Source organism: Eptesicus fuscus, chromosome 13 (assembly GCF_027574615.1).
Source record: "Eptesicus fuscus isolate TK198812 chromosome 13, DD_ASM_mEF_20220401, whole genome shotgun sequence".
NCBI classification, from domain to species: domain Eukaryota; kingdom Metazoa; phylum Chordata; class Mammalia; order Chiroptera; family Vespertilionidae; genus Eptesicus; species Eptesicus fuscus.
The window spans coordinates 47654223-47678112 of NC_072485.1; the positions used below are offsets into that span (position 1 = coordinate 47654223).

Genomic DNA, 23890 nt, shown 5'->3' on the forward strand with positions numbered 1-23890 from the left:
TAGCTCAAAGCAGTACAAAATAATTTTAGGAAGACTTAAGAGCGTTGTACTCTCATGCAGTGGAGCTGCGCTCCTGCCCTGAGCTACTGCCCTTCCTGCTGCATCAGGCTCACAGCTGTGACAAGGCTCTGAAGGGCTAGGGAGTGTGCCACATGCCAGGTTTTTTAGAACTGTAAGCATATGTATTATGTATGAATTTCCTCGTCAGTGAAAACGAAAGGAATAAACATGGGTTTCCTGTGATTACTAGGGTATGTTATATGAGCAACGAATTATAAAGCTTAAGCATACTTGAAGAATTTATTCTTATAATTAAATAAAACATAAGTTAATCTAATACATATTTAATGATCAATATTATTTTGCAGCATAAAAATAAGTTCATGTAAAATGGTTGTTATAATTAGTAATACTTTCTTCTATTTCTAAAATGAAAAATACAATTTAAAAAAAACAGCTTTCTTTCCTTGCTTTGTTAGCCCACTACGTCTTTGGCTCAAATATTAACCATGTCCTCTAGTGCAACAATCCTCTTTCAGACACTGTCCCTCTGGATGCAAACGCACACCAGAAGACACGGGCCCTGGGTGTGGCGTTCCACTAGGGGTGGGTTCCCGGCTCCTTTCTGAAGCATCGTGCAGACCTACAGTTCCCTTCATGACCTGGTCATTTAGTGCTACGGCTCCTGGCTCCTGGCTCCTGGCTCAGAATCAACAGCACCACTCCAAGGGACCAGCGTGTGCATGATGCAGAGGGGGTGGCAGGACAGAAGGAGACAGGCCTAGGAGGATGGAACTTGGTTCCCTACCATCTGAGAGCCTCAGGGAAGAGAAACCTGCAATGTGCTTAGGCAGCATGAGCTCCAAGAACAACTGTGCCCCAACGGCCCTTGAATTAAGCCTCAGGAGCCACAGGCCAGGCCCCGAGCTCACTGTGTTCAGGGAAGAAGAGTCAGAGCTACAGTATTTCCATGGACCCCGACCACAACAGGCCCTAAAAACTCTTAAAACACTTTTATTAAACAAAGCCCCAGAAAAACAACACATTTCCCTCATGACCATTCACCACAGAAACCACTCGCATCATACACATCTGTATTTTTCCTGGATTATTCTGATATTTAATACCCTGAGGAATATAATTTTGAAGACCCACTTCTGATGTAAAGTAGCATGGAAATGATAGTGAGTATGACCTTAAGTTGAACTTACAGGCATATCACATGCTGGGACTAGAAGCAAAACTCCTCTACAAGTGGAAATGCTTTCACAGCCCATTGTACTGAGTGACTGGCCTCACCACAGACCCTGAACTTGTGTGTGTGTGTGTGTGTGTGTGTGTATGTGTCTGCAGCTGTGTGCCACACCAACACCTGTAGGTGCTAATGCTTGGAGCGGAAATACAGTCTGCCCCCAAACTGGGGTCAATTATCAGGTCTATTGGAAGAGGAAGCAAAGATGCTGAGCAATTTGTTGTTTTTTGTTTTTGTTTTTTTTTTTTACTCTTTAATAACAGTTTAAGCAACAAGCATGCAAGAATTTCTCGATGAAAAATTGGATTGACCTGAACTCTCCATTGATTAATACTTAGATACCACATTTAGAATCTGACATTAAGCAACACAAGGAATTTTCTGCAATGTCTTTCTACCACAATAATAAAGACGTAATGGCATTCATAAGACAAAATACGGTGCTTAGATTTCCAGTAAGAAAGAAAAATGACACTTCCTCCATTAGTCATACAGCCCCAGGACTCACTGCTTTCTTTTCCTCCTTTAAGTGGGACACTGGACTCTTCTACAGTACACACCACAGTGGTCTCCCACAGGCACAGTCCTCATGCGCCCCATCGGCTATAATCAACATACAACAAATTGCACATATTTAAAGTGTACAATTTGTAAGTTTTGACATATCTATACACCTTTGAAACCATCACCACAATCAAGATGATGAACCTTTCTGCCTCCTCTTGCACATTTCTCCCTAAGCAACCACTGATTTGCTTTTACTTTATATAAATGGAATCATAAGTATGTACTTCTTTTGTCTGCCTTTTTCCACTAAATGCAATTATTTGAGATATATGCATGTTATCAGTAATTAATTCCTTTTTATAGTTAAGTAGTATTCCATTGTATGGATATTACTACAATTTGTTTATTCATTATCCTGTGGACAGACATTGGGTTGCTTCTAGATATTTGGTTATCCTATATAATAAAAGGCTAATATGCAAATTGTCCCCATGGGTGGGAGTTCAACCGACCCGGATTTAGATGTGCGCTGACTACCAGGGGGTGGCAGCGGCAGGCAGCCGGGGGAAGGGAGGCCCTGGCTAGCACCCGGCAGCTGCTAGGGACCCTACCTGCACACGAATTTTGTACACTGGGCCTCTAGTTACATATAAAGCTGCTATGAACAGTTATGCACAAGTCTTTGTAGGGCATAAGCTTTCATTTCTCTTGCATAACCGTCTAGTAATGAAATGCAATCATATGGAAACGGGTATGTTTAGCTTTGTAAGAAATGACCAAACGGTTTTCCCAAATGGTTTTACAACTGTATATTCCCATCAGCAGTGTTGGGAGTTCCAGTTCCTCCACATCCTTGTCCACATTGGAGGTAGTCAGTCTAAAAATGTCAGTCGTTGAAACAGGTATGTAGTGGAATCTCATTGTGATTTTAATTTGCATTTCATAATGATGCATGATGATGTCAAGTATCTTTTCATTTGCTTATTTGCTAGCTGTATATCTTTGGTGAAATACAAATGTTTTGCCCATAAGAAAAGTAGGTTGTTCGTTTTCTTATTATTAAGTTTTGCATGAATCATTTACAAATATTTCCTTCTACTCTGTGATTTTTCTTTCCACTTTCTTAAGTGATTTTTAAAGTTTTTAATTTTGAAAAAGTCTAATTTATCCATCTGTTCTTTTATGAATCATGCTTTTGGTGTTAAATCTAAGATATCCTTGCCTAACCCAAGGTCACAAAGATTTCTTCCTATGCTTTCCTTTAAACGTTTCATAGTATTAGGTCTTATATTTAGGACTATGATCCCTTTTGAGTTAATTTTTATATTGGTGCTAAGAATGGATTAAATTTTTTTTTTTTTGTATATCCGACATATGTCAAATTGGCATCATTTGTTGGAAAGTCTATCCTTTCTCTACTGATTGCTTTGCATCTTCATAAAAAACCAATTTTCCATATATCACATATGTGTGGGACTATAGACTTTATTCTATTTCATTGATTTATTTGTCTAACTTTACATCAATTATTACAGTCTTGATTACTATAGCTTTAGAGTAAGTCTTGAAATCAAATAGTGCTATTCCTTCATTTTTTTTCTTTTTCAAAGTTGTTTAGAATATTCTAGATCCTTTGCATTGCCATATGGATTTTAGAGTTAGCTTGCTAATTTCTACAAAATAGCATCCTGGGCATTTGATTGTGACTTCATTGAGTCTTATTTGGGGAGAGTGGCATTTTAACAATATTAAGTATTTTGACGCATGAACAAGAGGTATCTCCTGATTAATTTAAGTCTTTACTTTCAGTAATGTTTTCTAGTTTTCAGTGTCCAGGTCTTTAACAAATATTGTTAGATTTCTTTCATGCTTTTATGGTACTATTGTAAATGGTAATGATTTTTAAATATCAATATTCCAATGGTTAATTTTTCAGAGTCCATAAATAATTATGTTGCTTCTGAATAAGATAGTTGTACTTCTTCCTTTCTAATGTGGATGTCTCTATTATTATTATTTTCTTGCCTTATTGCATGGCGAGGACTGTTAGTACAACATTGGGAAGTGGTGAAGCAGACATCCATGTCTTGTTCCGGATTGTAGGGGTACAGTATTTTGTCTATTAAGTATGATGTTAGCTGTAGGGTTTTAAAATAAATACCATCTATAGTTTGAGCAAGTTCCCTTCTATTCCTGGTATTCTGAGAATTTTTACAGGGAATAAATGTATTTTGTCAAATCCTATTGTTGCATTTATTGAGATGACCATATGGTTTTTATTTTTTAATTTCTTAATATGGTGAATTACACTGATTGATTTCAAATGTGAAACCAATCATGCATTCCTGGGATAAATCTTGCTTAACCATGGTATATTATTTTTAAAATATATTGATGTAAGTGGCTTTGATTTGCTAACTTTTTGTTCAGAAGATTTGAATCTATGATCATCAGGGAACTGGTGTATAGTTTTCTTTTACTGTCTTCATCAGGCCAAGGTAAAGCTGGGCTCAGAGACTGAGTTGAATATATTCTCTTGGCATCAATTTTCTGGAAGAGATTTTTTGTAGAATTGCTATTATTTTTTCCTTAAAGACTTGGTAGAATTTCCCAGTGAAATCACTTGGGCTTGAAGTTTTCAGCATGGAAATGTTTTAACTACAATTTAAATTTCCTTAATATGCCTATTCAAGTTATGTATTTTTTCTTGAGTATGATAGTTTATGTTTTTCATGGAATTTGTACCAAAGGAAGCAACCTAATTGTTGATTCCTTTGTTACAAACTGTTATAATATTCCCTTCTGGTCATTTTAATGCCTATAGAATCTGTAGTGATGACATTTTTCTCATTTCTAATATTGATTATTTTTGTATTCTTTCTTTGATGAGTCTGGCTAGAGGTTTATCAATTTTATTAATCTTTACAAGTTGGCACAGAGATTTTTGGGCTCTAAAGGCAAGTCTGCTTCAAATAAATTTAGCCTTATTATATTATGTAGAATGATAAGCATCTTAGACAATAAATTAATCCTATATAAGCATTTCCCAAAACATGTTAATAGAGTTACGCTTATCTTAGGCATCATCTGAATTCTGTTGTTCAAAATAATTTTGTATGTATCTTTTTTTCCCCATTAAAAAAAAACTTCACTGTTTAGAGTATTATAGATGTCCTCCCACTCCCGCCCCTCTCCCCCATAACTTCCCTCCACCCCAGGTCTTCACCACCCTATGGTCTGTACCCATGGATAATGCATATATGCACCTAAGTTCTTTGGTTAATCTCTTCCCGTCCCCCTCCCCACTTCCTTCTGAGAATTTTTTATGTATCTTGATGAAGATAAAAAAATAAACAGATTTAAAAGTCTAAGCTATGTGAAGCATTTTAGTTTTGTTTTCCATTATGGAGTGAAATCTGCCAATTTCACTTATTTATGAGAAGAGAATCTGAAATGGAATTTGGAGAAACATGAATTTATAGAGTCTTATTTTTTGCCATGGGCCATTCAGTACTTTGTAAAATTTAAAGGCCCATAAAAATAAGCTATGACTCAAATCCCAGAAAAGATCAACACTTTGGGAATAAAATATAATAAGTTAAAATTGGATTTGCTTTCAGGAACTACAAATATTAAGCCACAAAAGATCCTATAGAGAATGGTATCAACATTCTAGACACACCCTAGAAAAATAAGTAACTAATATTAGTTTTTTTTTTATTTCACAGATTAAGTTTAACAAATATTAATTGTGTACCTTGTACTGTGCTAATCACTTTACATAGATTTTAAATCCTTTATACATATATATAAACCGAAGCACAGAGAGGTTTAAAATTTGTTAAAGATCAAAAATTAGTGAGACTGATTACAAACTCAGATTTACTTTATGGCTCATATAGTAAAAGCTTTAATACAGACACCAAACTCTTGAGTATGCCATGAACCCATTAGCTGCAGCTATTTTGCCAATATTACTGGATACATTTTAAAGTTACCAACCTGTGTAAGGGCAGCTTACCTCCTCACACATATGCTCACAAGGGAAGCTCATATCTTCAAAGGTAAAATAGCTTTTGTCTTTGAAATGGGACTGATCATAGTGCTGGCATACAGTAACTGTGAGGAGAATCACTACAAAGCCAGACCACAATGAGTCAATTTACAACCTGAATAAACTTCAAAGGCAAAATTATAACTGTTATTTGTTTTTCTCAAAGTGGGAAATAATAAAAAAGTTCTAAGATGTCCTCAAAGACTTACTGTAATACTGAAATAAAGGAGCTACTCTCTTATACTTCATGTTTTCATTGATATTACACATATTTTTCCTCTTGGTGTTATATTTTTAAAAGAAATTTAGGCAAAGATTTCATTTTTGTGCTTTGGATGTATTTTCCTTTTGAATGTGGTTCAACTATTTTAAGAAAAGGAAGCAGCCTGTAATGATATCATTTGAGCTAAGCCAATTTTTTTAGAAGTAACAAAAAAATCTGCCAGATGTTACTATTATGAAATAGTGATCTAGCATTTATAATTCATCTGACACCTGGATATACTGGCATAAACAATGGCTTTTTATATGATGAGGCAGTTCTAATTTAAGATCAATGCTGCATCTGTTTTCTTTGTAACTCTTACTAGTATTAGCACTAATGCACAAGTCTGGGCATATTTCCATGGACTGCCTTTTGGCCTTCGGCGCGTTAGAAATGGTGAACAGCAGCGGACATATTCCACCTGGGGAAGTTTCGCCTGCTGCTGCGTAATTTTGCACTTATTTTTAAAATGTTGTTGGGCCTGCCTTTGCTTTGTGCCGCTGAGAGCCTGAGGACAGCACTAATTTGAATTGTCTGGCAAAAGCCAGAGTCATGTAAAGCGCCAGTGTTCACTCGAAAGGCATCCAGAGACGGCAGTTTCTAATGCCCAGGCTGTGCGAAGGAGATGATGACACACTGCCTTATAATTAAGTCAGCGAGAGTCAGGAGCACTATTTGTTAACCATAGTCTTCTAGAGTCTCCAGTTTTTCAAGGAATAAACAATCCCTTTTCAGCACAAAATAATTTGCTTTACCAAAGCTGATACCTATCATAGCCACCCACCCATGAAATCCTGCAATTAAGGTCACATGCTCGCTCTGCCACGACTTGTTGCACTCAGGTGATTATGTATGGGGTTCTAGGTCAAAGCAGGGTTCAGATAAATTTTTAACGTGGTACAGCCAGATCTGAAATCATACAAAAGGGGTCTTTAGACCCAGAACAATATTATTTTCTACAGTTTGTGAAGCATTCACTTAGAAATAACTGAGCTTTCATTAAAAGTCAAACGGTTTTCAAAGTCAGAACTGGTTTACATAGAACATTTGAATTTTAAGTCCTTATTTAAAATAAAGTTACCAGAAAATAAACATACACCTCAAGTTAGTTTATAGAACTTAACATGATGCAATTTTAGCATCTACTAAATAATCAAATTTTCAATCTTTCACAACATACTAACAAAGGTACTAGGAAAACTGGACTACCACACCAGAGATGTTATAGATGCACAAAATTCTGACAGGGAGAGCCAAGATCAGGAGTGGTTTTCTTTAGGAAACAATGCTACCAAAAATATGGGAACAGAAGTAATTTAAAATGTTCAAGACATAGCAAACGGACAACTGACTCCAAATTGCCATTTAGTATGCTTTGTATTATAGGATATAAAAACTACTCTCATCTATAGAATGTTAAGCTGACATCCAAGACAATCAAAGCCTCCCATATTTAATATCCCACTCTTTTCTGGTTGTACCAAAAAAATAAACAAACAGCAAATGATTTCACCTCTTTAAAAAAACCACTCACACAAAAAAATGGGATGTGGTAAAATTTCCTCCTTAAAAATGTTTCTAGAGCTACTAAAAAACTTGCATTTACAGAATAGTTGGTAAAAATATCCCTCTGGATTGTATAAGAAGGGAGACAGGGACCACGGATAAGACATGATCTATGATATTTCAGACATGGCTTCTTTCTCTCTTGCTTCATCGGAGGCTGGACTCTCCTGGATTTTAATTTCTCCCTTTTCTGCAGGTAGAAAACCTTCTTTAGGTTCCTGGTCAGCCACTTCGGCCTGCTTTCCCTGTGCTCCCCTTTTCCCTTTTGCTTGCATTTTTTTGTCTGCAGATTTATCCTTTTTTGCAGCCTTTTTTGGCTTCGTTTCCACTTTTGCAGGAACAGGTTTGGCTGACAACCTTGCCGACTTCCTCTTGGGCTCCTCCTTGGCAGAGCGGGCCTTTCTCTTGGGTATCCTGGTGGTGGGGTGGGGTGGGGTGGCACGTGCTGGGTACCTGAGGGCCATGGGTGCCTAGTGGCTTCTCAAACCTGGGCTGCCTGGCTGCTGCCACTTCTCTCGCCGCCCAAGCTTCTTGGACCCGCAATGGGGGCAGTGGGAGCTTTGCCTGGCTTTTTTCACAACCAAAATGATTTTAAGATTCACCATGTTTTTGTGTATATTATTATTTGATTCCTTTTGCTTGCCGAGTAGTATTCCTGTGTATGAATACACCTGAATTTGTTCATCTGCTCACCAACTGAGGGGCATGCTACCCTTTCCTAGTCACACCCATTCCCTTCTTTTCATTCTCTCTAAGCCCTGGCAACCATTTATTCTCTAGCTCGATATTCTTGTCATTTTGAAAATGTTATATAGAAATGGAATCATATAGTGTGTGACCATTTGAGATGGCTTTTTTTCTTTTCTCTCAACACAATGCTCTTGAGATCCATTCACGTTGCTGCATGTATCAACAGTTCATTCCTTCTTTATTGCTGAGGTGTATGCCATGGTATGGATGTAACAGTTTGCTTAGCCTTCACCTACTGTAGGACACTTTGTCCCCTTCCTGCCTCCAGTTCTTGGCTATTATAAATAAAACTTGTATAAACAATACTTTTATATTTGAGGTGAGTTTCTTATAAGTAGCATATAGTTAGGTCATAATATATTTAGACCATTTCCATTAATGTGATTATTGCTATGTTAGAGCTTAAATCTGTCATTTTACTTTGTTTTCAGTCTGTTCTATTTTTTCTTTATTTTTTTAGATACTAAAATCTTTATTTTCTTTTTCCTGACTTCTGTGGGTCACCTGAATACTTCTTAAAATTCCATTTTGATTTATCTATAGTGTTTCGGGTGTACAGCTTAGTAGTTAGACAGTCATATACTTTACATATTTTTCCACCAATATTTCCAGTACCCAGCTTTAAATAGCTTTTTTAGTGGTTGTATTATATTCTATATCTTACCACACTTTACTGACATTTTATTGCTTTCAGTGAAGTGTAGAAACCTTACTTCCCTTTATGTTCTCCCATCCTATATAATAAAGAGCTAATATACAAATGGTCGTCATGCCCTCATGCCATCACAATCCATCACCAGGAGGCTGTGTGTGCAGCGAGGCGTGCACAGGTGGGTGGGGACTTGATACTACATGCGTGGTGCGGAGGTGGGACCCCTGGCTCCGGCCTACCTCTTTGGGGCAATCCATCGAGGAGCCCTGGATGGGTGGACTGGGCCTACCTCTTTGGGGCGATGGATCACGGGGCTCCTGCACTGTGAGAGGGCACAGGCCAGGCTGGGGTACCCCCTCCCCTGAGTGAATGAATTTCGTGCACTGGGCCTCTAGTTTAAAATATAATGGTCTTGGCCCTGGCCAGTGTGGTTCAGTTGGTTGGATATCATCCTGTACACCAAAAGGTGGTAGGTTTGGATTCCTGGTCCGGGCACATACCCAGGTTCCGGGTTTGATCCCCAATTGGAGTGCATGCAGGAGGCAACCAATCAGTTTTTCTTTCTCACATCAATGTTTCTCTCTCTCTTCCTCTTTCTAAAACAAAACAAAACAAAACAATTGTCTTAACTATTTCTTCCACATACATTGAGAACCACATCAACCATCAAACAATTTAGAAAACTCAAGAGAAGAAAAGTCTACTGTATTTACCCATATTTTCCTTTCTGCTATCCCAAGATTCCTTCTCTTATCATTTATTTTCTTTTAAAGTATATTTTTATTGATTTCAGAGAGGAGGGAGAGGGAGAGGGAGACAGAAACATCAATGATGACAAGGAATCATTGATTGGCTGCCTCTTGCATGTCCCACACTGGGGATCAAGCCTGTAACCCAGGCATGTGTCCCAACCGGGAATCCAATCAAGACCTCCTGGTTCATAGGTCGACACTCAACCACTAAGCCATGCTGGCTGGACCTATCATTTATTTTTTGTTTGAAAAATTTCCTTTAGTCATTTAGGAAATCTATAATGCATTTCAAATAAATTTTCGTGAATGATGTAAAGGGCATAGAGATATCCAGTTATTCCAAAAGATGGAAAGCCACTGCTAATGGGTATAGTTTCTTTTTGGGGGATTTTGTTCTGAAATAGATTGTGGTAATTGTACAAGTCTGAATAATATACTAAAAACTTTTAAATTATACACTTTAAATAAAATTTAAATATTACACCATGAATCAAAAAGCTGATCAAGTAATTAGTAGAATAAAAAACCAAAAACATAACTGTACACCAAATTGGCCTCTTCAGAAGTCCTGGTTCTAATTATTATTCCTGAAAACATTCCCACCTTTCCTTCTAATACATGGTTGAAGCCAATGTATTTCAAAAAGGCTCACTGTTCTGATAAATATGTTTGATATGTCAGAGCCCATTCATTGTTGTGGTGCAGATGAAGCAAAGCTGGAACTGTTAACCCTGTTTTCCTTGGCCAATTTAGCACTGGTGCCAATTCAAACCCAGTGCCATCTGATTCTCAAGCCCAATCCTGACCAAGGCCCCATTAGAAGTTTTATCTAATGTGCCTGAGATGAAGGTAGGAAGGAGTCTACAGCATTCACATCTCCCCTACCCCATTCTCACTGGATTTTACTAGACTATATACTTGGTTTCTGTCTGGTCTCTTGCTTAGCCCTGATTAGGCCATCTAGTAGAAGTGAGTCAGTGTTCTCAACCTCTTAGACTGCCTTGGCTGGGCCGATTCTCTCTCTAGGGGTTAGGCTGTACTTCTTATATTCCCAGGCACAAGCTCAAGACCTCCCAAACTGGGAAGACTACAGGCTGGATTTCAGGCCCTGCCATTACCTACTCTAGGTCAAACCTTCTTGGAGAACAAGCCCAAGTTTGCTCCTCTTCTTGGGAGATGGTAATTTAGAGTCTGGCCACTTCACATGGGGGGCCCAGCCAATAGCCAGGTCAGCTGTCCTAGTTTCAGAAACCAACTAGGTTTCTCCTCCATTCCCAGGAATCCACTGCTGAGACCTCAGGAAGTCTTAGGGCTGAATCCATCACTTATGGCATGAAGGCACCTGGCACAGCTCTGCAATGCTCAACAAATGCTAGTTCTTTTCTTCCTTCATATCAAGCCAACTGAAGCATGCTCTACTCACCTGGTGCACACAGTCTAAGAACTGCAGGAAGACTGGAGTAAAACCACTACCCTGACAGTTGAGGGTCAAGCTGCTCCGCTGATTGAATTTATGACCAAAAGAGAGCCACTCTTTTTCAACCAACATCCGGAAGCCTTCAAGTGTCCTATAAAAGGGGTCACTGAGTAACTGCACCAGGGATGTCACCTAAGACACAAGCAGATGGACACTTGTCAAAGCACTTCCTCTTGATGATAGCTAACTCACCAACAAAGTTACCTGGGCAGCAAACTTGTTCACTAACTGCTCCAGGATAGCCAATTAAATTAATCTCACAAACTTTCTAGTAAAAATGAAAAGTCAAATGCATTTTGGCTACATGTTTTCTTTCAGAAAATCCAGATTTTAATCCTTACCTGGCTAGTTTGCCAACTGTGACTTTCTTCTAGGTTAATTAATGAGGCCAGAAGATCAGTTCAAACCTACAGCTACTTTTTGGCAGGCATAGATTAATGTCTTACTATAGTTCACATTCAGACCTTTCCTTTTCACTCTGCAGTAAGTAAGGGAGGGGCTTAGAGGGAACCAGGGAAAGGACTGACAAAATCTGGGAAGGACAGCCCATGTCCCACTCTGCAGGCCAAGGAGCACCATGCACATGCCTGCCCGGTGCACCTGTGGTGTGGCACCCGACGCCCGAGCCAGAACTGCAGGCTATGTCAGGCCTGGAAGCCCATGGCACAGAGCTTTCTGATGGACACCAGGGGGTGTTTCACACAGGACTTTTTCTGTCCATACAAATTAGTCACTATACAAAAGGTTCATCTGCAGAATTTAAAAACAAACAAACTGAAATACAAATTCATACATGTACAACCAAATATATGAGAATATGTGTAAGAGTTTACTTGTGCTGTGATGTCCCAGCCTTCTTCCAAACAGACCAACACGGAGGAACCATTCTCCAGTACCTCGGACACCACCACGGCCAGGTGCATTATCCTGTGAAGCTGAGATGGGCAAGGAGCCACGATTAGAGCCAGGGCTTTCTGAGACTTGCTATCAGCCTTAGATAACCAAACAAATTAGGGATAAAGTATTTGATCTAAACGTGAATTTTAAATACTTAAAGTTCTTTGTCAAAATAAAGATTAAGCAATGTGCTCAAGGGATACATGATGAAATAAATTGATCTTAAGTAATTTCCCCTGAAGTGGAATATCTTTAATTCCATAGAGTGGAAAAGTCAGAGATTCTAAGCAGCCTCCCAACACAGTTATTGGACTTAACATTTGTTTTTCTATGATGACGCAGTAAGTTCTATGAAGATGTAGTAAGTTCTATTTTGGATACTCTTAATTTTTCTGGAATTAGATAGTGGGGATGTTTGCACAACTTAGTTATTACACTAAAAAGCACTGAATTGTACACTTTAAAAGGATGAATTTTATGATGAATGAGTTAAATCTTTAAAAAGGACACTCTTATTTGTCTGTATGGGAAGAAAACTTATACTTGTGCTTAGCTTTTAAAGCCAAGCCACTGACTCACAGTCTCCAATGAACCATTAGGGTGTGAGCACAGCATATAGATTTCAAAGCCAAACGTGCAACATTCTAGTTTTAAAAAATATTTTAAGCACACTTGACATAATTTGCAGAATGAATCCAACTTTGAACTGAAATAGAAAACCCCATATTTTAAATAGAGCTAGCTATTTTATTTATTTACTAGAGGCCCGATGCACAAAATTTGTGCAAGGGGCTTGGCCCTCGCAGCCCTGGCTTCGTTCAGAAGGTCTTCTGGAAGGTCATTCGGCTGTCCAGTCTAATTAGCATATTACGATTTTATTATTATAGATTTTTATTATTTTTATTTTTTGAGCTAGCTATTTTAAACACAGGAATAAGGCACACATCCTCTCCAGCACTCGGAAGCTCCTCACCCACTGTTCCTGTAGACAGCTATTTCCAGGCCTGAATTCTCTTGCTCTTCGCACTTGCTCTGAGTTAACTTTTGACATGCCAATATCTCAAGTAGCGCAATACTTTTTACTGTTTTTTTTGGCACTAACTTCTGGTATGGATCTACTTTGGAGTAAGGAGCAAAACACAGAATGTACCAGAAACACAGATAGGCTGGGTGGTGGGAACAGTTCGGGGCTGGGCTCATAACTTAGGGACAGAAGGGAGTATTGATCAGCTCCTTTCGTGGGTTCTCAAATGATCTGGTATAGCATTCATAATAACATACACTGATACATATTTATGTATTATGTTTTTATTTAAAATGTTTAATTGGGGGGGGCGGGGGAGAGAGAGGAACATTGATGCAGTCATTGGTTGTTTCTTTTATGTGCACTGATTGGGGATGGAACCCACAACCTCGGGATATTGGGACAAAACTCTAACCAGCTGAGCTACCCAACCAGGGTTCATACCCTGATACAGGTTTACAATTAATTGTATATGTGGCTGTTTTTCTATAGTTTAAGTACCTTAAAAATAGTTACTGCACTGGGTACTCACATCATTTTCTGGCTTTTTTTTGCCTTTTAGTCCAATTCATTGTGGGAAACAACTACTTTTCCTCCTCAAGGGAGGCAGGAGGCTTGGAGGCAGAGGGGCCAGGTGATAGAAGGGCTGGAACTCATGCGGGGGGAAGGAGCAATGGCCACAGCATCAGGGGCCTAAAGACAAGGCTGAGGGTGTAGTGCAGATATGTTCTTGGCCCAATGTCTGCGTCAGTGTCTAAAACATGCGTGTCATAAATGTCTTTATGTGTGCTGGCATACCTACTTCTCCCTAATTTTGCAATAAGAGTTCAATTAAAACATCCCAAGCTTGACTTAGCTGAAGGAAGGATATGTGGTTTTCCCTTAACCTTAGGGAGGCCTCAGGGCACCCAAAGTGCCTGCGGTGGCTGTTTTGGGGGGGGGTTAATCTAAAATCTAGAGACATGGACCAGGCAGAGACAAAAGCAAGGTCAGACAGTAAGAGAGAAGGGCTCTTGGAGTCCTGGACCCTCACTCTGTTGACAACAGAGCAGGAGGCCTAAAAATATATGCTGATTAAACTTATTACACACAAAGAAGTTTCCATCTAAAAATAATGACCTCCTCCTTAGCACCCTATGGAGACCAAGTTTTTAATTACAGAGAGATAAAAACCTGGGATGAAGAAGTCTACCTCTCATCTCCTGTAGCATATGGGTTCCTGGAACTGAAAGGCTTTTATGGAGGTACCCAGGAAAGGCAGATGGTGGGGCGTGGGGGAACAAAATATTTCCCTCAGATATCAACTCTGTACATCCTTGAGGTCAAAGGCAAGTTGCTCCAGACATTACCTGTGGAAACCACTCGGAGTCTCCCAGAGCTTTCAGGAAGGTCACGTCTGAGTCAGTAGGAATGGTGCTTGGGACACAGGCCCTCATCAACTTTTTAAAACTGGCTTTCACTTGTCGGATGTCATGAAATTCAACGGGAACAAACTCACAATTTAAAGCAAATTCTAATTTAAAGTTCTGTGGATAAAGATGCAGAGAATTAGGCAAATGAAGTGTTATAGTAAAAGAGCAATGATTTCAACAGAGCAGTGCTTAAATGATACACAGTTATGGAGGCCAAGTAGCTGCAGAAGCTGCAATGGGTCAAGTGGGTCAAGAAAAACAATCTGTGTGGCTAGGTGTCCAGATTGCTGCAAAGTCCTTCAATGAGGCCTACTGGTTTCACTTAGCTTGCTGTCATTCTGAGACCCTGAAGAGACTACTGGTAGGTGGGAACCTGATGGGCGCTTATATTAGTAATATCACATATAAGTCAATATAAAGCCATGAACCCAGAAGTCTGGAGAGGACAAATAATACATGGACAGCACGGTTAATACAAAACTGCAAACGAAGTCTCCCGAGATACACACTGTGATGAAAAGGCAATATGCTGCTGAGGTTCCAGAACGCTACATATTTAAGTTTGTGGAGATACACATATTTGTTTCTTATTAAGCAAGTAAAACAGTCATTGGAAAAATGAAAAAAAAAAAAAGTGAAGATAAACATTGAGAAGGAAATAAAAATTAGGTACTCCTTTAAAGTCAAAATAAAAAATTCTACACAGTATAACATGAAAGGCTTTGTTGATTTCTAGCTTTGGGACAATATTTTTTCACGCATGACACGTGTCAAGCTATATTTATTTGAATATATTTATCATTTAAACCTTTAATCCACGTGGAATTTAACCTATGTGAGGTTGCATTTGTAGTTAAAGAATGCTTACCTGATGGCACAATTGTATATTTTATTTTGATAACCTAGTCACCTAATTTTGAAGATTTTAAAATTCTCTAATTTCTCTTGCTAAAGAATGAATTTTCTCATATCCTTCCTGCTTTCCTCACATTCTGCCCAAATGACACTACTGGGTCATCTGCTTTCCTAAGAGTAAAACTGCTTTCTGGAGACTGGTTGTACAACATGTGAATGTATGTGACACTATGGGCAAGAGGATAAATGTTATATTATCTGTATTTACCAAAATTAAAAAAAAAATGCTGCAAGGACTTATTATAGGACCCATATTATATTTTGTATTGGTTATTTTAGAGTACTTTTAAAACGGCCTATTAAAGTTTTAAAGTAAAAAGCAAAAACTTCCAAGTTAAAAAAATAGCATTTTTTATATATATCAAGAAAAAAATTTTCTTTATCTCAGTAATTCCACTTTTAGGAGTAATCTAAAATGTAGAGAAAAAACCCTATTGAATCATATCTCCATTAAAAATAATAATAAGCTATATGCTTGAAAATGTGACTAATTTTATATATAGAAGATAAAGAAATGGAAACATTCAACAATATGGAAAGTTACATAGTGATTAAAATAATTATAAAGAATATTATACAACATGGAAACATGCTATGGTTAGAATAAAGAACTTGGCTGTACGCATGAGTTCTTTTCTATTAGTTATTTTTTAAAAAGTTATAAGAGATAACAAATAGTTTACTTTTCAGGAAAACTACTTGCCTTTCCATTCCCAACTATAAAGGAGGTAGGTATCCCTGTCTTATAAACCAGGAGTTATCAGCCATAGTGTTGAGACACTGTTACGTCATAAGGAACTTATTAGTAAGTATAAAGTATTAAAGTATGTGAATTAGTAAATGAGACCAAGTTAAGATTATTTAGAGGAAGCCACTCTCACTTGCTTTCCTCGGTGTTTCCTTCATTGGGAGGCAAGGAGTGGAGCTGCAGTTAGAGAGCACTGTGCTGGCCTGAACGTGGCTCAGGGTGGACAGATATGGACAGTGCTCCACAGACACAATTACATGAACAAAAAGCAAAACCTGAATGGGACGTACAAAAATCCTAATAACTACTGTGCAAGGATGGTGAGATTATGTTTTTAAAACGTAATTCTTTATTGACAAAAGAAAGATCAGAAAGGAAAAAGAAAGACAGAAAGAAGAAAGTGAAGGAGGAAGGGGAATAGGGTCCCCAGTGGCCAGTCTGTCTTAGTCATATGTGCACAGCCACACAGCAAATCTGAGGACTGATGCGCAGAGGATATGGCAGAGGTGAGCATTCAAGAGACAACCTTGGGGAGTGACTCCAATCATGAGTACGTGGTGCGCTGAAGTGCAGGGTGTGTACTCTGGGAGACCCTGGTGCCAAGGGGGCTGTGCTGGCTGCAACCCTGGGTTGCTGTTGAAAGGTGTTCCAACTATTTTCTGGAGAGAAAGTATCTGCTGTGTCAGAAGACACGTGTGCATATTTAAACACTGAATATTACCCAGCAGTTTCACGCCTCCCACCCTAAAGGCTGGTGACTAAGTGGCTGCAGCAGCCTCTGCAGTGGGAGAAGAGCTTGCCACCGAAGGGATGACTCAGCCACTGGCACCTTGAGGACCCAGCATGTGGGATCCTGCCCATAGCCTCCTCCACAGTTCAACCAAAGGTCTGTCTGCACTGTCCCGTGCCAACTGAGGCGCTGGACTAAACTCTGGGGGATTTTCTGAATTAACCAATACTCTTATTTCCCCCACATCTGTCATTAGCAATGAACTTTATTTTGTGCTGGATAAATAAAGGACTGATGCACAGAGGATATGGCAGAGGTGAGCATTCAAGAGACAACCTTGGGGAGTGACTCCAATTATGAGTACGTGGTGTGCTGAAGTGCAGAGTATGTACTCTGGGAGACACTGGTGCCAAGGGGGCTGTGCTGGCTGCAAAATTGCAAAAACATTATTTGCTTTTGGAGATAGAGACTACCTTTAGAATTTATAGGACCTGAGCATAGTGAAGCTCTTTAGCATAATAATTAAAACAATAAAGGGGAGCCCGGCTGGCGTGGCTCAGTGTTTGAGCATCAACCTATGAACCAGGAGGTCACGGTTTGATTCCCGGTCAGGGCACGTGCCTGGGTTGCGGGCTTGATTCCTAGTGTAGGGTGAGCAGGAGGCAGCCGATCAATGATTCTCATTATTGATGCTTCTCTCTCTCCCTCCCGCCTCCTCTCTGAAATCAATAAAAATATATTTTAAAAAATAAAGGGGCTTAGCATCTAACAGTTTGAATGTTCTGACATATCTCAGGACACGTGCCTCTGTATATAGAGCCTTGTGAAGTTTCAAAAAAGGCAACTTAGAGAACACAGCCTGGCCTTCCCTCACTCCAGTGCAGCGAGTGCCACCATCTTCTTCCCACTCTTCTACCTCCTGGCAGCTTTCTTTGTCAATAGGTTTTCAATAGCAAAACCTTTTGTTTTGCTGTAGACACAGACTCCTGTGGAAGCTGAACTAAGATAGTGGAAAAACAGCCTGGATAAGCCTTATTATTTTTTTTTTGTAGGTACACTTCCTGATGTTTATGCTGATCTAGTTATGATTATGAAAAATACTTCTTTTCATAGCTAATACACATGCAAAAGTGTATATACCTATCTATCTAGGTTTTTAATATTTTAACACGTAGACATACATACATATATAATGAGCTAAGTGTTTTTTAATATTATTAACTCCAGGTTAAGAATCCATGCTATAAAAAAAAATCCTAGGAAAGTTGATTTATGAGATGAGTTAAAACTTCCTCCAAATATCTATAAAGTTTCTAAGTGAGAAAAAGAAATCTTACCCTTAGTTGTGACTTTTCACCAAATATGTGAAGGGCTGTTTGGCGTTTCAAGAGCTGGTTTTGCAGGTAGGCGCTGTTACTATAGGAGGCCGAGTGATCCTTGCCTGCCAGCCGGGCACCAACATCAATGAAGGACGTTGGAGAACTGATGAGGCGAGTGCTAGAGCGAAGACTTGCCCATACACCTTTACAAAAGCAAAATAATTGAGTGAGGTAATCTGATGTGGGAATGCCACTGAGCTGGGAAAAAGACACATGCTCTGTAAGTATCGTTTTTGAGATAACAGCAAGGTAATTAATCTAGGTAATCATGGATCATACTGGTCATTTGTCATTTACCTTTGCAATGTATAAGCACTATTCAATACAGCATCAAGATTAGGCGTGGAAGGACTAAGCAGTCACCCACGTCAATCCTATTACTGTATTTTGATGTAAAGTTAGTGTTTATGAGTAAACACTGGGATCATAAATAGAAAAGAGCGCATTGGCACTGGGCAACAAAAGTGCAGGCAGGGGCAATGAGGAAGCCTGGGCAGGAGAATGACTCCATTTCTCTGGGCTTCATGAAATAGGAACATGCTTCTGCTTAGTCAATCAATTCAACAAGAAATCTAGATTAAGAATGACATTAGAACTTCACTAAACCACTAAAATCTCAGGCTGGATTTGGAATTAATATGTGTGCGTCATGCCAAAATGATGTAACTTAAAGTTAGTAAAGATTATATTACACTTTCCCCACAGTACACTTAGTAATGCACCTTGCACTGAATCTTAGGAGGCTTTATGTAAAATTTATAGTCAGAGGCAGATGTCTTCTCAGGGAAAGGCCAAGCTGAGCTGCTAGAGGAATCTCACATTGTAAGTTGACCTTAGTTACATTCATTAGGAAAATCAAGGATTCCTATATGCAACAAGACTGTTGGATATTAAATATCCAAACCCCAAAGCACATGCTAAGTCTGACATGTGACTGGCAACGCAGCATCTTTACAACGTAGCCCCTTACAAATCCTATAAACTGCGGGGTTCCCCTTGGGGATGTGTCGCGGTACAAGACACTGCAGCTGCTTCCCCTGCGTGGGCTTCCCCTCCAGGTTTGGAAAGGCTCTTTGAGAGGCTTTCCTCTTTGCCTAATGTTAAATCAAGCCCCGTTTCTAGTGCCCAGAAGTCACCGCGAAAATGTCACACTGGCTTCTCTCTTTATGAGCGATTATAGGGTCAGGAGACCAGTTCCTAAGAAAAGGTTTTATAGGTGATTTCTACTTAATGTAGATGATTCTTTCTATGTAACCCCTGAACTTGTCTTAGATATTATGGCAAGTTTTTGTAAATGAAATCACAGAGGAAATTCAGAATGTGGGTGAGAGTAAAGGATAATTTGACAGACAAATGTGATAAACATCACTGGTAACACACATTTTCATATGAAGGTGGTTAAAAAGATTGACACATCAGGACCGGAATACAGTACCTTGGTTATGGACTCTTCCCTTAGTTGAAGATTTGGGATTTGACTGAGTAAAACATGTATCTCTGTGCCCATGCACTGGGAGGTGAGAATAAAGGCAGAAGGAGGATAAAATACACAGAGCAGCAAACATCAGAGCAAATCGAGTAAGAGAAGAGTAGGTTATTTAATTTTTAAAATCAAGTTAACATAGAAGAAAAGATGCAAATATAATAAAAGTAGATTTGATTAACAAATAAAAAGCTGCACAGTCACACAGAAACGATGAACTGAGCACCTGCTACATGAAATGCCAGCACCTGTTTATAAACGTGAGCGCAGTGAAATGAACGCACAGCAGAGAGTGCCACGGACAATTATACCAAATGGAACCAGCTTTTGAAGACTGTCATCGGGTGACAATAATAACGTCAAGGAATTTAGCAACTACATTGGCCCTAGTGTTTGCGGAGGCTGATTGATGGGAAGTGCTATGTGCTGTACAACACATTTGCTCTTTGAGCAAGGCCACCACATCAGGAATGAAGCTCTAGCAACCATTTGGAATAACTAAGAGCATGTTTTTGCAATAGAGCACTAAGCATTGCCACACTATCTTCTTTTTTTCATCTGGAAATTAGTTATTTTCCATAAACAAATAGTTATGAGCAGCAAAAAATCATGATCCTGTGACAATACCTAATGCCAGTAAGAATATAGCTTGTGATGATTGAGGTAATGACTTCTTCTGAAATCCCTACTTGCACCAAAATGATAGGCAGTATTAGAGATAATACTTTTGTAATTTGAGTAATATCGTGGGTTTGTGTTTTTTTTTCCGACAGAAAGAAAGCACTTTGCGACTATGGCAAATTTTGACCTGGTAATAACAAAAATAATGAGCGGTAAGTTACAGTGTATCCTGAGCAAAGGAAATGCTCAAATCAAGTAAGGAAAATGATTCTGCATTCATTCAGGATTGAAAACTTTCACAGCAGAATTATTAAGCTGCATAAAGTATGACATAACTTAATGAAGAAAAATCATTAGAAGTAATTTTCATTGCTGCCTCGCTCCTCTAGAAGCAGGAAAGGAAAGGCACTGATGGCTTCAGCGGCCAAAGGAGGTGAGAGAGCTGAGGTTGCAGAGGTGCAGGCTGACTGCACTGAGAATGCTGCTGCGAGACAGAATGGAGACCGGGATGCTGGCGGGACACCAGGTCTCCCATGTGCTGGCGGCCTCTCCTTTCTGTGAGGTTTGAGCTTTCCTACTGAGCATGGGACCCTAAAGGCTTACAATGAAGTTTGAGTTGTTGGTTCCTGATTCTGAAATACTGTTCCCTAAACTCATCACCGTTTCTTATCCTAGTGCCTCTACCTGGAATGATTTCTCCCATTTTTTCACCTAACAAACTCTTTATCCCTTAAGATCCAGAAACAATGAGAACTTTTCTGAAAACCATCCCAGACTATCCCAGAGCTGTGGAGAGCTCTATTGGAATTCTGATCACACTTCATTGGAGTTATGTGCACATTTGATCTTACTGGATTGTGTGCTCCAAAGGGCAGGGACCTAACCATATTTATTCTCGCATCCATATATTTATGTAACATTTGATTATCTTCTTTATGAAAAGTGATACACTGTGAACTGCTGTGGTCTTCTATATCTTCAACTCAATTATTTGTTTTGAAAAAATGAAAAGGCAGTGATAAATAAAAAAAATTAAGCACTTTCCCCACATAGAGGCTCATTAACGAAAAACTGCCAAGTGTTTATCACGTAGCAGAAAAATCAGCAATGAGAAAAGGGCCTGCACTATGGGGCCAGCAGAGGCTCTGAGGACTGTCATCCCACCTGGCGGTGGTGACGAAGGGTGATGCTCCTGCAGTGGTGGTCGGGTCTACTCAGCTTCCTGAGTGACTCCTGGGTGGGAAATACTGTAACACCAGCAGCTGTTTTTTTCCCAAACTGCAGCATCCCCCTTACGGGCCTGTGAAATCACTTTAGTGTGTATATTTAAAAAGTGAAATAGATTAAAACTGAAAATACTATGTGCACTGCATGTGGTATAGATGAATACTGTTTCATGAAACTTCTGTTTTCCTATCCATACATTTTGCACTGTGACTCAGTCCTGAATTGTGATATAAAGTGAATACGCATATCTATAACAATAAAAGCATAATATGCTAATTAGACCTGATGTCCTTCCGGACAAAGCTGGGCTTGAGGGATGCCCGGGTCCTGGGTGCCTGCAGGTGGCCGGAGGGAAGCTCGGGTCCTGAGTGCCAGAGGGAAGCCGGTGCCAGCAGCCGAGGGAAGGAAGGCCTACTCTTGCACGAATTTCATGCATCGGGCCTCTAGTATACATATAAATAGAAAATGTATTTCTTACTGTGAGTCATGATAAAAAATGTTTGAAAGCTACTGGCTTAGGGCAACTGAAATGCAAATGTAGGCTTTCCTCCCATGCCAGTGGAGTATTAGGCAACAATAATGATAATAACCACAACAATGATAATAGAACTAACATTTATTGAGCTCTTACTATGAGCCAGTTACTAGGTTAAGTGCTTTAGATAAATTATTTCATTTATTCCTTGTAAATATTCTAAAGCAAGATACTATTTATCATCTCCATTTTACAGATGAAGAAACAGAGAATTAAGAGGTTTCCTAAATTGGTCAATATCATACACTAATTGGTAGGGCTGCAGTTTGAATTTGAATGTAACTGAACTAGACTCCTTGTGTCTTGTCACCTAGGCAACCCTGTGAGCCTGGATCTGTCCTCAGGGTCTGGCTAAGGGATTGCTTCAGGGAAAAAGTGATGTAGTTCATCCCCCATGGGAATGGATTGTTGTTCAGAGCATGAGTGTTTCCTAAGCACTAGGGTTGGTCTCTCTATTCTGTTTAGACAAAACAAAGAAGAGAAGGAAAAAAGATGGTTGGGTTGGATGTGGGGATGAGGTCCTGTAGTTATTTATGCATGAGAAACAAGCTAGTCAGTGAATGCTGCACTGAAATGGCCTGAACTAAGCCTGGTCCCAGTTATGCTGCTATTTGCTAAGTGACCTTGATACTTCCTATCTCAGAGCCTCTTAAAATATATATTCTGGAGGTTATTTCAAGGATAGAATAACACTTGTAGAGGAACTTATAGAGTCATGGAAATGTAAAGAAGCCTCCAGCGCCTGGCCAGGTGGCTCAGTTGGTTGGAACATTGTCCCGTACACTAAAGGGTCGTGGGTTTGATTCTCGGTCAGGACACGTACAAGGCAACCAATGGATGTTTCTCTCTCTCATTGATGTCTCTGTGTGTCTTTCTCTCTCTAAAAGTCAATAAGCATATCCTTGCACAAGGATTAAAAAAAAGCTGCCTCCATGTGGCTACTTCTCAATATACGTAACTATTATATTTTTGTATTTAAGAGGCAGTACCAATTTTCTCATGGCATTTTTCTACTCAACAAAGTAATTTGTCCAAGTTGTTTGAGTTTATTCATTTTTCCTCCATGGGGCTCAAAAGCTATTTTAATTACAAATGAAAAGCAATGTGATCTAGTCACATCTTCATTTTTCTTAATGATTCTTATGTAAAGAAGACTGCTTCCCTTGCCTTACCAGCTCATCAGCGTGCACACTGAATGCAAAGTGATTACTGACAGAAAAAAGGCGAAGGAGATGGTGGAGGTCAATCTCATCTGTGCAGAGCAGAAAGGCACACAGTGGAAATAACATAAGAAGGAAACCAGAAACTAAGAGTCTATGACAGTGAAAGAAATGAAAAAAACAAAAACAAAAAACAACACCCCACACAGTGAAAATACATAGGAGAGAAGAAAGGAGAAGGTTTGAGGATGATTTTAGAGATAGGAGGCTCTTCCCACGCAGGATAAATGAGAAACTTCTGGAGCAGGGTACCTTGCTCTCTGGAAGACTGAGAAGACTCTGTCCCTAAGGGCAGGTTCAAGGAAATGAACCATGTGCGTCTATACCTAGTCTTGCCCTGAGTATGTGTCTGCCTGCCATGTTCATAATAAGGAATCTTCTTGGACTTCCCAAACTTGCTTGCCCCAGTCTATTCCTGCTACTC

The 23890-nt window shown here is 39.3% G+C and overlaps 2 protein-coding genes across 2 annotated transcripts in view; both read right to left on the reverse strand.

The window, feature by feature from the left end:
• Positions 1-23890, reverse strand: part of SBF2 (SET binding factor 2) — a 366350-nt gene that overhangs the window by 16368 nt on the left and 326092 nt on the right. Inside the window, exons 29-32 of the mRNA XM_054725562.1 lie at positions 18339-18523; positions 14546-14722; positions 12109-12210; positions 11222-11407 (exon numbers count right to left, since the gene is read on the reverse strand). Coding sequence (XP_054581537.1) covers positions 11222-11407; positions 12109-12210; positions 14546-14722; positions 18339-18523 — 650 coding nt within the window. The remainder of the gene's footprint in view (positions 1-11221; positions 11408-12108; positions 12211-14545; positions 14723-18338; positions 18524-23890) is intronic.
• Positions 7755-8108, reverse strand: LOC114234948 (non-histone chromosomal protein HMG-14-like). The gene has a single exon (XM_054724939.1). The coding sequence runs from the start codon at positions 8106-8108 to the stop codon at positions 7755-7757; it is 354 nt and encodes a 117-aa protein (XP_054580914.1).